The sequence below is a fragment of the Vitis riparia genome, chromosome 8, assembly GCF_004353265.1.
Source record: "Vitis riparia cultivar Riparia Gloire de Montpellier isolate 1030 chromosome 8, EGFV_Vit.rip_1.0, whole genome shotgun sequence".
Taxonomy (NCBI): domain Eukaryota; kingdom Viridiplantae; phylum Streptophyta; class Magnoliopsida; order Vitales; family Vitaceae; genus Vitis; species Vitis riparia.
The window spans coordinates 13141905-13156779 of record NC_048438.1 but is presented as its reverse complement, the minus strand read 5'-3'; the positions used below and the strand labels follow the sequence as shown (position 1 = coordinate 13156779).

The 14875-nt window shown below is 37.9% G+C and overlaps 2 protein-coding genes across 2 annotated transcripts; both read right to left on the bottom strand.

Annotated features, from left to right (window-relative positions):
* Positions 1-490: 490 nt before the first annotated feature.
* On the bottom strand, positions 491-5403 carry LOC117921164. The gene is made up of 8 exons (XM_034838973.1): positions 5003-5403; positions 3738-4235; positions 2565-2739; positions 1874-2171; positions 1425-1497; positions 1264-1354; positions 1084-1163; positions 491-950 (listed from the first exon to the last, which is right to left on the bottom strand). The coding sequence occupies exons 1-8, from the start codon at positions 5084-5086 to the stop codon at positions 699-701; spliced, it is 1551 nt and encodes a 516-aa protein (XP_034694864.1). The 5' UTR covers positions 5087-5403; the 3' UTR covers positions 491-698.
* Positions 5404-10037: 4634 nt separating this feature from the next.
* Positions 10038-14673, bottom strand: LOC117920269 (probable E3 ubiquitin-protein ligase LOG2). The gene is made up of 3 exons (XM_034837700.1): positions 13612-14673; positions 11032-11523; positions 10038-10452 (listed from the first exon to the last, which is right to left on the bottom strand). Exons 1-3 carry the CDS (start codon positions 14088-14090, stop codon positions 10335-10337), a joined length of 1089 nt encoding a protein of 362 aa, XP_034693591.1. The 5' UTR covers positions 14091-14673; the 3' UTR covers positions 10038-10334.
* Positions 14674-14875: the final 202 nt, after the last annotated feature.

The following is a 14875-nucleotide window of genomic DNA, read 5'->3' as shown; positions in this document are numbered from 1 at the left end:
AAATTATTTAACCCATTTTCCTTATTCAAAACCTGCTCAATAAAAGGCCCAAACTCCCATTTATTAAAATTGTCTTCTTAAAATCATAAGCCATCTCCTAAACTGTTGTGCTAATTCCTCATTCCCTCCTTACAAACAATCATACCTTCTGCTACTGTTCAAAATATAACAAAGAAATTTTACGTTTGAAAAGCTTCCTTCTGTAACATCATTTGCAAAACATCCTTTACCCTTAAAATTGATTCACCATGGAAGTGAACAATTGTAAAGCAAAAGTCAAAATGAACCTGAAGATTCTCTCATTCAGTCATCAAATGAATCTGTAACATGAACCCAGTGGACAATAAATCAGACAGTGATCACAGATATCTTGAAAGAAATTATAGATTAAACATTAGGCTTTACCGCTGGGGTATATAATTGACAAGAGTGACTATATTGCAGTGAAAAAACAAAAACAAGAAGGCAAACCAAACCAAAAGAGAAGACATGGCCTTGAACCCATGCAATGTTATTAACATAAAATGCAAATGTATTAGATCCACTGGCAATTTTGCAAATAGGGGGCTTCAGAAACATAAAATTCTGACATATAATATTTACATGGATACAGTTTATATACAGTCAGAACCCTCATTGTCCTGATGCTGCTAACTCATCATGAAAAAGAAAACAAAAAAGGGAAACAAAAAACCAATTCAGCTTCCCCGTGGATTCCCAGAATTTCCCATTTCAGTTTCATGGTGTGGAGAACCTGTTTGTGGTGGATTTGCAGTTCCAGATGATCCATCCATCTGTGTCACCTCCTGAGAACTGTGCTGTTGATCTGACCCAGCCAGCCACCTTCTCCTCCATTTTAAAAACTCAACAACAAAGGAGTTCCCGCACATAGTAACTCCGAATCCAGCAAATGTGGCAAGGAGGACAGATAATACGGCCTGCACATGAAACTGTAGATCCACACAAGCATATGAAAGACGCAAAGTCAGAGGAGAACATTTTTTTACCTATTAGGAACTGAACCTATTTTCATGCCAGCCTAATGAGTCCCCAAATAATGATTGCAAGGATAGCATCTCTTACCAGTGAATAGAAAATATGTGCAAAGAAAACCACCAGTCCAAATTGAATACTCGCATAGACCCAGACATACCTTCTTCTTACTGAGCCAGATATTTCAGAGAAATCAGTAAAACATTACAGAGAACTAAACTCATGGATGCCAATGGTATCTGAAACTCAGAAAAATGAATATATCGTTACCCAATGTTGTTGATGTCATGGATGCAAGAAGGCCCAATATGCAGGAAAATGGGAGAGAGATGGCAATCGCACTAGAACCCATTTTCCTAACCTGTCCACATGATAACATTAGAAGCTCTGTAAGGCACGAAAGAACTGCATTTAGAAGTAATTGGACTTACCAGAAGCTGCTCAAGAAAACAAAAGTAAGCAAGCATGCTGACAATGACAAGAACAGGAACATCCTGCCAAACCCTGAAAAGGTATGAATTGACTTTTGGTCAAATTCTCCCAGAATTTAAAACTGAACAGACTTTAAAGATTTAAACATCAAGCATTATTTCCTTAAAGAACATGACACAACTGAAGTAGGCAACAAGATGTGGACAACTGCCAACAGATAATCAGGCTTTTATATCGCACACCACTCAGTAACCATTTATAATTTGATTGCAATTTTAATAGGAATTGGCTTGGGAACATTCTAAATTAATTTTCTCATCATGCAATACATTAGGTAAAACTAAAGTCTAAAAATGATCAAATAATAACAAATGTGATAAGAATGTAGGTGGCAAACACATGGATTTCCTCTTCCTAGGCAATTCAGTAATGGAAAACTTATACTTGCCTATATCCAGTAGCCTCAGCTTGCCCACCTCTATTTCCTTGCAAGTTAAGTGCCTGGGCATTTTGAATTCGTAAAAGAGTGACAGGTAGGTTCTGGACCTCCTGCTTGCAGACATCGCATGTTTTGTTACCTTTGATGCTAAACCATTTTACAGCACATTCTTGGTGTGCAAGTGCAAGTTCACCCTTGCAGCTACATTCCATCTTAAGGGTATCAGCACCTTCCCCCAGTTCGATCATGCAGATTCTACAAACCGCTTCTTCTTCAGGAATATCTTCACCATCATCATCATTTCCACCTGAACCACAAGACTAAGATAAGGCATAGGTTGGTTATCAGAAGTTATGAAACAGGGGTACAAGTCAAATCAGAAAGCTGCAAATGCAGACAGTACATAAAACCCAGCATCCAATTAAGAGGAGTTCAATTGCTGAACTGATTTGGAGACTGGATTAGCCAAAACAATAGGAATAATAATAACTACCATTTTGAAAAAAAAAAAATGTAGAACTGAGAAAACATTCTAAAGAATTAAGAGTAATTTCTTTGAAGGAATCACTAGCAGTTAAAGCTACAATTTTTTTTAGTTAGTCGATAAAAGGAAAGCTACAAATTTGAGAAGATTCTAATATTCTACTTTTTAATTTTCTTGTCACAAACAAACCAAGATGAATTAAGTGAACAAATTTACCAGCATCAACTGTTGGACTAGCAATTGCTGTTGCAACAGTCACTTCTGCCACTCTTGGAGTAGTAGGAACTACACGAAATACACCACCTAAAGAATCCATCTGCCTTATGCTTTCTTCTTTGTTAATCACAGGGACTGAATGTGAACGATGAATAGGTAGCAGTGATCCTCCTTTCTGTCAAATCAGTAATTCAGTAAGAATCTATCATGAGGGATGATATAGCAAATCTGACTTTAAATCTTTTTTTTTTTAAAAAAAGGAAGTGGATAACTAGAACAATAACCCAATACCAATGCATTAAGAATTGGCAAAATCCTGCAAAACCGTTTCATGATGTCCTTTAAAAAAGAAAAAAATCATCAAGACAAATTAACTTCAAATGGCACCATCAGATTGGGAAAAAATGATTTATTAGGCAAAAGATATGGGAGCTGCATCTCATGAAGGGATATATTACAATCCGATTAACTACCACAAAATCATATTATGAAGGAGCATGATTAAACTCAACTTGATACATAAAAATATAGGTACAGACACCCCAAACCCACACTAACTTAAGCTCTGCTGCTTGGCTGTATGTCATGCATACATGAACAGGCAAAAACCACCAAATTTGCCTGCCAGTCAGACTGCCAGTACCAAAAACTAAATCAGTATAATCGTCACAAGTGTCTTTCTGACATAATTTTTCGAAAATGGTTTAAAAAAGAAGAAAGAAACTGAGGCAAAATTCTGAACACATGATTCAGGTGCCACTGCCACACCTACACATGCATTGTCATGACCAAATCAATTGAATTCTAAAATAACTCATATTTTTGGAATATAATGAGTAAATATCATGAAAAAACTTTAACGTTGAGGATAAAGCACATTTAAGACAAAAGTCGTACAATGGCACTCCATAATTATGCACTTTGCTTAAAGTTCAAGAATATATGAAATGCCATGGTATTTGTGAAGGATTCTTGAAACTGAATTATACGCTATATAATTGAGTCACACACTCGTAGAGAAAACTTAAGAAAACTTTCAGGTTGTGGAAGGATAAAAAATGAGATCTTTAACACATGGCTTCACCATGAACGCCATCAAGTATTTTTAGAATGCTAATAAGCTTAATTTAAGACATGGTAGTAGTTCTCAGCAATCAAGGGGTCAAATCTTACAGCAGAATCCAGCAGATCAATTGTGTTTCCCCCATGCATAGACTCTGGATTTGAGTGAGCAATTGGGGACACCGGTAAAGACGATGTCCTCTTCATTTTGGGTGTGAAAAGTTTTGTAAGAGACGATGTCCTTGGGGTTAGAGGCTTCTCTTGTGTCCCTGTTGAAGAAGCTCCAAGTGCAAGAATGGCAGCTTTCTCAATCTCAGAAGTAGAACTCCGGTATTTGAAACTTAGTTTTGGAAGTAGGCTTTTGATGGATGACCTACCCTTAGATGGTGATGGACCCGGGGACACATTGATTTTGGTATAACTAGGACTAGGCATTGGCGAAAAATTTACTCTTTTGGGAGTGCTATTTGGTGTTGGCGGCATGTTTATTCTCACAAAATCCTCAGTAGAGCCCTCATGAGTCCTTGAGGGTATCTCTAAGATGAGGTTTTGGTGCCTCTGCTGTTGACCACGAGGGGTTTCCTCCATTATTTCAGATGAAATTCCAACCTACAACAAAAAAATAAAAACAATGAATTCGAATGACACGCATATCAATCACTTACTGAACTTTAGCACTCAAACAATGTAAGTAAAAGACCTGGCTAGTAGCTATTATATAAAAGCAAGGGAGGGACAAGTAAACCATCCTTAACAGATTGTTAGTTAATTCCTAAGTATCAAGGATTTGGCACCAATAAAAAAACTCCATTCGAAATTCATAATTCCCAGTTTCCCACATGGTTTATCCACAGTAAGTTTTTGCAAATGAGTGATCAGTCACTATGGAAGTTGAGGTTGTCAGCAAGTAGGGCACTTGGCTGAATTAAGTCACAAATGACCAACACAAAGGTTAAGTGTGGATGGCTTAGAGAGACTTTAAAGCCTGAATTTTTTGGAGGGCTTTTGTACAGGAACCGTACAAAAACCCACTATTCTGACGCATGAAATCCAATAACTTGTGAATATTTTCCACCAATTATTGCATCTTTAGTCCTTAGAAACCTCATTCTCTATGAACCAAACAGCAGTACCCACCTTTTTCGGAGAAAAAATACTGGGGGGAAAAAAACAAAAAATGAGGAAACCCCATGAATCGCAGAATAGGTTTACCCAGAGAGACAGCAAAATACCAACAGAAAACTAATTTATAAGAATACCCATCAAAGAAGTTCGAGAAAAAATTCATAATTCTCAGCTACAGATTACCATTCTGAAAATGATAAAACAGAAAACAAAACAACAATAAGAAGAGAGGAATACTGAGAAATGGGTACCTTTTGAATTGGAGGATCAAGCGTGTTGTTGCAAGCACCCCCATTATTTCCCACGCCAACAGACGACTCCTCTTCAGCTCCCATTTATTTCTTGCAAACTTCCCTTAAAAGCCCACAATCTCACACAACTATTTGCCGAGACAAAGTATTTAAACAGAAAACAAACAAAAAAGCAACGCTCTGGCGGAAGTTCAGACAAGACCAAACCCACCAAAGCCCACAGAAACTGAAAAACCAGAGAAGAGAAGGAGAAATTTATGTGCAAGTGCCATGTTCTTAGAGAGAGACAGAGAGAGGTGCGAAACTGTAATAGTAATTATAGTTGTGTTTGATTTCTCTTTTTCATTCCGAGTTTCAAAGAAAACGAAAGACAGTTCGGTGGGGGTGGGTTCATCATCACCGCCATGACAACGACCCGCTCTCTTACGCCTCTTCCTCCAATCACTTGCCACTTCTTTTCTCTTTTTATTTATTTGGATTTTCACATATAAAAGTTTATTTTCACTTTCACAATAGCACTAGAAATCCGAAAACATTTCCAAAAAATCACTTTCCTCCTACATAATACTTTAATTACTTTCAAAAACAATTTTCAAACTCACTCAAATAAATAAAACAAGCAACCTCTTAATAGATGATGGGAAAGAATGTTTCTTATTCAGTCATAAAAGAACACCCACCCATGTGAGGCCTGAAATAGTGGCTTCTATATGATTAGATTAGATATGATGTGAAGTAATAATTCCATTAAAAGAAAAATCATCCCAACAAGTTATACCAAAATCCACAATAAACAAATCCACGGTGCAAACCTATCCTATTAGCTTTGGCAAGATTCATGGTCATAACGCTCCTATGGATAGGAAAAGATGTGCATCTTTTCCAAAGATGACCAGTTGTACTTTGGTAAAATAAGGGAATGCGGCAGAAGTATCCAATAATTCAAAGATTGTCCTAAAATGTAAAATCAAGTTTCTTCAAGGGCTTTTAAACTTCATGGGTATGGAATCATTATTGCCTTTGTATTAGAAGAAAATAATCCATGTGTGTTCAAGATGCTAATCACCCTTATAGCAATAACGTTGCGTCCAAATTTGTTATACTTTTATCTTATTCGATTTGTCTCACGTGTTATGATTGATGGTATCGAAAAGTAATTTTTAATGGGTGTCGAAAAAATATCATTAATTAAATGATATCAAATATAGTAGTGTGATTTTACACATAAATTTTATTTATTTATACCATTATTCTATGATTTATATTTTATCGGATATTTTGAATAAGATTTCTTATTATTTTTTTATTTATATAGTGCATTCAAACAATAATCTTATATTTGATCCCATTGTACTTGAGGGAGGTATTATTTGTGATGCGCCTGGCATATTCAGGCATGAAACATGCTAATAAATGATGTCATACTCCAAAAAGGAAAAAAAAATAGAAAAAAAAAAGAGGAAAAATCAGAATCTAAGCTTGAAGGCTTTAACTAAATTATTGAGTTGACTAGCAAGTGATAAATTTATGATGTTTGAGAAAATGCAGGCCACTGATGGGGTTGGAGCTCCACTCCAAGATTTGTTTGTTCATTCATTGCCATTAGTCTTATGTGGTTGATTTGTCCATTTGTTCACTTGTCGCTTTCCTATACTCACCAACTTAAGAAAAAGGGGGGAGACGCAGATTTTTGAGCAGCCAAACCAGCGTAGCGTGGGGAATAAGATGATGGAGGGTGATTGGGAGGATAAGGGTGTCACGATCATCACTTATAAGCAGCCTTTGAGGGGTGGATTGGGGCGTTGTTTGAAAAATGCTTTTTCCATTTGTTAAAATGTAGAGTCCAAACAAAAATATTTTAATTATAAAAAAAATTGAAAAAATAAGTGTTGGATAAAATTTAAAAAATATATTTAAAAATTCAAAAATCATTTATACTACTTAATCATTATCATTACTATATTAAAATAAAAAGTCTCGAGTAAAAAACTGAAAAGAAAGAAAGCAAAAAAAAACAAAAGAATCGCTTTAAGGTTGGATGTTGGATGCACTACCTGTCGTTCAAATGCATAAAAGGGAAGTCAAAAGCACAGAAAAGAATTAAGCGACGGCTGTGGTTTATCAATCAAATTTTAAGTGAAGAATTTTCTATGATCCAAGACAAGAGAATTTCTCTAATGTAATTAAAAAGAAAAACTTCTCAAATTTCCCCCCAAAAAGAAGATGCCAGACCACAACACATCTGGGTTGACAGAGACCCATAATCTTCAAGTCACCACTGGGTGAAGATACCAATTGATGATAATGGAGAACCTTATCACAGCATCCTCAGACATGAGACATTTTAGTATGAAAGCCATTTTCAGGGATTGTAATGAGTGCAGTGGCAATCATTGCCGTACAACACCTATGCTGAGTCCCAACTCCCATGTATGATATGATACGACCCACTTGGATTTCCAATTTCCTAAAATCATTTTAGAACACATCCCAAGTTGACTTCGCCAATGGCGCATTGCCCCGCTTCCGCATTGCCACATATACTATACAAATATCGTCTCTCCATACAACCCTCACCCATATTTCCAGAGAACCTGAACGACTTTTTTGTTAAATCTGTATTGTCCACAATGAATGCTGGCGAAAGAGGTGGGTGGGATTGTCCCAGATATCTTAGTGCAGACCTGATTTAGATATGTGGGCATTAAATGAAAAAGGTTGTTAGATTTTTCATCAGCTTGTTTTTGTGGACATCAATTCCTCCCCCCACCCCCACAGAAGATCCCCGTGTTGGTTCCCCCTTTTATCTTTCGAGAGCAAAGAACAAAGCCATGTGAATTCATGGACCATGTGGCCTATAGGATGGATTCTGCACAGCCTTTCTGCGATAGCAATTATAACTTACATATACCATTAAAATCTTAAATTTCAATTAATTGAAATTAATTGCAATCATTTTTGGGTCATGCTTCAAAGAATCAAAGCTCACTCGATCCCTCATTCTTTCGAAATAATGGAAATGTCAATTAGGGTCACATCAGTATTAAATAGAGTAGAGAGTTGACATACTGGATTAAATACTATGACGTATATAAAAATCATGTGGATTGTTATGGCTTTGAATAGAATCTTTTGATGAAGTTCCATCATTTGAGGTCAACCGCACAAAAACCATTTCATGAACACAAATCTAATTAATGGAACCAAGGCCGGGGACTGTACAGAAATTCACATCCCAATTCCCAACAGGTGCTTCCCACTACCGCAAGCCACATTTGATGTCTTTTTCTCGACCGATGGGGGTGCCTCTTCGATGTGTGGTGGTGCTTAGGTTTTGTGACATCACAAGAAGTGGTAGGTTTGTGGTGGTGGAGGTGGTGGTGGTGGGAGTTGCACTGGGAAAGGATTAAAGGATGACTTGCTTTGTTAAATCAAAGCTCAAGTTGGGACAGGCTTTCCAGTTTGTATAGGAGGAATCAATTGCCCACTTTGCCATAGCATGGGTTGATTGGCGAAATGTCCTTGTCATACTCAAATGCACTCTCTTCATCCAAGCTTATTATGATCATACATTATTGTAACAGCTCTATGAGATCGACATTTACTACATTAATCCATCTCAAATACTAGTTAAAATGGCCAAAAAAAAAAAAGGACACAAGTTGACATACTGTGATGTCCCATATTAGATGGGAGAAAAAGTTTCTGACGCTATATATGCAGAGACTCCTCTTAACCAAGTAGACGCGTTTTAAAACCGTGGTCTTTGACAAGTCTTCCAAGTTGACAAGCACCCAGGTTCATGAATCCTGCCTATGGCAAAAGGGGAAGTGAGGGTGGGTTTCGGACTTGCCAATTTTAGATGTTAAATGAACGGAAAGCGAGGGAAAGTGAAAGAACGGCTAAAAACATGTATACAGAATTTGCTCATGCACCATAACATTCATTCTCCTGCGCCCAAATATATGTTCTTTACCAAACCATATGGGTTGGGTAGCAAATTGTTTAAGTGGCTCCACGCTGCCACTACTCATCCCATGAATGCAATCTTTCAATGATGGACAGGGAAGAGCACATTATGATTTATATCAAGGTGGCAGCACAGCTAAATGATTGAATTGGAAGACAAGTTTGGAATTCGATGGCAGGTTTGTGCAAAGTTCCAATGGAAAAAAAAAAAAGTGTATTTTGATACACATTTTTGGATAGAAATGGAAAAGAAGGGATTTCATAAACTTTTAGATCAAAGATGGTATCAAGTTACTACATTTGAATTTAAAAAACATAAAATTTAAATTATTTTTAAGACTTTCTTTTTTTATACCAAAACACACTTCTCTTTCCAAATTCAATTACCTAGCACACATGTGATAAGTTCAGCTCCCCGTGACGCCATCATTGAGATGGCTTATACACTGAATTCAGTTTAAAAAAGAGCCCATATGAAAATGACTCTCCATTCATGCTGATACAAGCAGAGGAACCTAGTGGGTATCGGGTAGAAGCTCTGGGGTCTAATTGATCAAAGAACTTTTCAACGAGAGAGAAAAATATTGGCATTCAATAGTCAGTTCATATGGTGTTATTACTTAGTAACCTCATAAATTTTAGCATTCACTGGCGGTCTCAGGATGGAACCATGATTAATTCATTATAGATGCCACATGCTTCACAATTCACTCTCTCCACCCACTATGCTCAAGTTTCTGCAACTCAAAAACACCTAGTAACAAATTTCTTAAAGCAATCTTTCCGTCTAATCCTCCAGGGCAGATGTGCCTCACCTTACTGCACCCCAGTTCAAAGATAGTTAGCCCCGGTTAGAGTTTCTGAAACCTCTAGATCACTTCCAGCAAAAGCAGCTTGTTATAAAAGATTTCAACAAGCATTCATAAAGTCGGAGGCATCTGGGGTTATGTTTCTTCGCTATGTATAGTGCAATTTCCCATAGCAAAACCAAAAGCACTAGGCAACAAACATTGCTACTACCTGTGTTTGAATCACTAAATTTGATTCTTTACCTTAAGAACAAAGATAAAACCTTCAAATCAAACCTTCTACTGATCCAAATCAATACCAAACCAAAACATAAACATATTTTATAGTGACTCAGGAGACATGCCACTGATCACTCACACATACATACAGAGGATTGGGCTTACAATATCATCTGCAATGGCATCCACTAGGGGAGCATTATACCAAAGGCAAATTGCATACTGACTGTAATTTTAGCATCTGATTATTAGAAAATCATGGAATGATAAGATGCGGACTAAAGAAGAAGAGAACGTATAACTTTACAGCACACTGACAACACCTCACCCTCTCTTCAGTCGTCAGACCCATTGCTGACCTTTATCTCCAGAAGTCTCTCAACTAGTTGTCGGCAAATAGGGCACCGGTCTGTTTGGAACCTCAAAACTTTAGCACACCCACTGCACATACACTGCAACAAAGAAAGAAACCCAATCATTAATGTCGCCAACAAATTAATAACAGGTTTCCTATGGTCATGGTGAGAAGACTTGGCATTAATTTTCCCTGATTAAAAATATAATCGACTCTGGCAATGGTATTCTGGACCTTTAGATCTAAACCTTAAACCCATAAGCTCTAGGCTGAAAATCAATGCACTTAGAGCAAATGAAAAACCTTTATGCATGATTGTATGTGAATATGTGCGTATTGGGAGGGTTGAATGGGCGGGAAGGAGACTAAAAGTAGGGAATTGCTATGAAGGCCCAAAATTTCAACATAATGACAGGCAAGAAACCCCTTGGTTTATACTTTATGGTGCAATTGATGACCGACTCAAAAGCACACCATACGGCTACCTAGCTAATCCATGGAGGATGTTGACATTGGAAACATTGAGATAGTAACAGTTTCCTCTTGCTTCCTCATTTGATTTTTTTTAATAGGCTTCAAGGAATACTGGGCAGCTAACCATTGGGCTATTTTAGCCCTTCTTGCTTCCTCATTTTATTACAGCCATCCCAAAAATAAACAAGATAATGCATTTACACATATGTCGACAGGGAAGGACAGTTGTGTCCCGAGGTTCCGACAAGCAGATAACACATTCTTTTCCCGGATCATTGCTGTCAAAATCACCATCAACAGAGTTCCCAATTCCATAAATCTCCTGCAATTCATACCTCATGCCATTCACCCACAAGATCTGTTTCACCACCCTCACCTGGTATTCACCTTTCTCCTTCTCAAACACTGCCTTAGTTATCTGAGAGTTCATGGTTCCAGGGATTGGATTTCCATCTGCTCCAATTTGGTTGATTGGGGATGCCTCAGCCTTCACTTCTAGAGGATACACGTCCATATCACCCTCTTTCAGCAACTCTGACTCCTCAAACGTTGAGAAGTCAATCCCAGTTCCGGTAGGTTGCCTGAACTTCTGACCAAGACCTTGTTGGAAATGTACAGTGACTGGTTCCAGGTTTTCCTTCATTGGCGACAGGCTACAGTCTTCGCCTTCTTTTGCAAAGAAAATAATGGTGATGCTGTTTGCAGATTGTAGGAAACAAAAATTTTTAACGAATATGAAAATATATTTTAAAAATAGACAACAGTGAGCCATCAAAAGGATGGAAACTTCAAATAAATAAATAATAAAAGCCCTTTCATATCTGAAAAATGTCATAGGAACTCGGTGTAAGAAACTGCCTAATGATTAAAATGCTTATTCAGAAGGACATGAATTAACAAAGGCACAGAATGATTCCTTCAAGCCGATGGACAGACAACTAAATAATTTATTTTAATTTTACCATTTGCCAGAGAAATACAACCTTATTCTCTGATCCCAGAAAACCATATGATAATAAAGAACAGTTATATTCAATAGGAAACAAAATACCCAGGAGAACAGAACTGAGACTAGAGACTTCAGCATCCTTAAGAATTATAATCATGTTATTCACATTAAAATCTGTAAGCAGAAGAATATCAACTTCTAGCACATAATGAGATATACCCTCATACCTAACTGACGCTAAGTTCCTGCCCCTGCAATGTAGCTCAGCAGTCTTGAGTACAAGCCTCTCTAGTATTTAAGTGGAGTAGGATAGAGGGATGGGCTCATATCACCCATGGTTTGCCTCATCTGCAATTGGGATAAATATCTCCCTATTGGGGTGGATTAACCGTTACCAAAAAATCAAAGAATCAAACAAACAAAACAAAACAAAAATACTGACCCTAAGTTCCACTTGACAAGCGAAAAACCAGACCCCAGTCAAATTTCATTAGCTAAAGAGAGTGCTGTAGATCTTTACACCAAAGGAGGAAAAATTCTATAAAAGCAACAACTCATCCTCACCATCCAAGTGTGGTCCCAGATATTGTATAGACAGTCTCCTGTCAATTCACTTCATTTAGAACCATGTCATCAATCATTTTCTGAGCTTCCAGATGTTTTTTCATTACTTCCAAGTGCCATCCACCTTCCTTTCTCCCAGCAACTTACTGGAACTTTCACCTACACCATAGGCCTAAACACTGCTCAGTTATGCCTCAAGACTGTCTCACAAATATTTCTAGACCTTCTCAGGCAACTGCTTGTCATTTTCACTTATTGCAACCACTTCTCAGTTGTGCACCATGAATCTTTTGTAAGACCTACTATTGCCCACCACTAAAATTGTAACCCCTAACAAATAATAGCCAATACCAAACCAGGTAAATTGGAATTGATAAAGAACAGGTTACACAAGTATGTTGACAAATTCTATTTGGTTGATTGTTCCAGCTTTCAATTATAGTGAGGAATTCTGCAGAAAACCAAGGAATCATGCTGTCTCACAGCATAGCTTGTAACTTGGAGGTATATCTACAGCAGCGAAATGTCATCAATATTTCACTTAAGGTACCTATATTATATTAGCCTTTTCCCATTATGCAATATTGTCCATTATAATATGTCATCCTCAGGGCCTCACCTAATTGCAGAAATCAATAGAAATCCTCAAAATACCAATGAACCACCAACATTTAACCAAAGAAAGTAAAATCAACAAAACAAAGCTACCTCTAGTCAAAATGCTTAAGAATCAATCATATTCGACTTCACAAAAAAGAGGATGTAAAACCAACTCTCCTCCACTGGAAAGGTACTTGAAAGATGTTAAAGCATCAAAATACTTCATCAGATCCCTAAAACATCCAGTGAGTGATAGATAGAAAGAAACCCGGTGCAACAAATTGTTGCAAATCCTCTTCACATTAACTGAGTTTAAAAACTATATGAAATCAGTTGATGTAAGTCCAAACTGGTGCTCATTTTGACTTTGTCAAGGCTCCTCAAAGAAAATCCAATAATCAAAACAGATTGACAAACAAAAAGAAGCATATAGCTAGCTACAAACAAGGACAAAAGGGGAACGCTAATGGATTAAAAGAATACCTCATGCCACCATCAAAATTTGAGATCACTTATAGGTAACAATTCTAATTGCATAGAGTTAATTAAAGAGAATTTGAGAAACCCATAATAAGGACATTTACACCCTTATTATCAATTTCCGTATAATGTTAATCTCAATTGAAGCATAAGGCATGAAATTTCAGCAAAATTCAAGGAAGGCATATACCTCCCTGGAACCGTGGCATCGAATGTGAAGGCAACAAGGAAGCGCCCAGGGTGTTCCTCATCAGGCTCGAGTCGCAAAGTCTCCTTCTTGAGATTAACATCATTGCGAATGGTAACAGCCTTCTGGTGCTCAACGTATGGGGCATGGGGAGGAACAACAGGACCACAAGAGTACCGCCCAGCCACAAAATTTGCGTGGGCAGGGTCCATGTGCGGCGGAGGTCCACCGCGGTGGTGATGGTCGTACGGAGCCGGCAACGGTACCGGCATCGCTGCAGGCGGCGGGGGATAGAAACCCGGGTACTGGTAGTACTGGGGAGGGTTAGGGTTGGGGTATTGAGTTGGGTAAGGCGCCGCGAACACGTATTGGTTTGGAGTAATTTCAGGCTGTGGCGGTTGCGGAGGCGGCGGAGGCGGGTGGCTCCGCCTGCTTCCGTGTCGACGTCGGCCGTTCACGCTGCTACTTCCGATATTCCCCATGATTTTATCTCCCCTCCCAAATCCTCACCGAATTCAGAAACCCCCTTCCCCAAGAGGAACACCACAACGTTCAATCCCCAAAAGCAAGGACGGATCCACACGTTAAACCAGGCATATATTCCATAAACTAGATTTTTCTTCCCTTTTCCCTCCTCTTCTCCCCTGTCTCTCACTCTTAAATTTCAGTTCCAAATTCAAACAGACACGGTTAAAAATGGCTAAAAAAAAAACTGGCAAAAATCTCTCATCCTTTCCAAACAAACCGACACCCAAGAAAACAGAACAAGAAAAAAATAACAATAAAACTAACCCAGGAATGATATTTAGGACTAGTGATAAATTTGAAGAAGATGGAGAGACAGAGACATCAGACAGCTATGAAATCTGAAAGATACGTTGTATCAATGTTGTTGAAGTGGAGCTACAGATTCTATTTTTCGTTTTTCTTTCTTCTTTTATTTCTTTGATTTCAGACGAACCAATAATGGTAATGGTAATGGTAATGGGGTTGCGTAAAGCTCCACCCAAAACACCATCTCCACCACCTTCCTCCACACACATAAAGATTATGCTAAAGTGAACCACTTTTTTTTTAATATTATTTTCACTTCAAATATAGGTGAACGCATGGAAATTTATTGGCTTCATGATAAATATGAAATTTGGGTGCGACTAAAAGAAAAAGTGAGTTGGCGTGAGAATTCTGAATGGATTAGATTAAGAAGTGGATAGTACTTACTATAGAAAGAAAGTATGGACAGCCACCCTGCAGAGTCTTTTGGGCT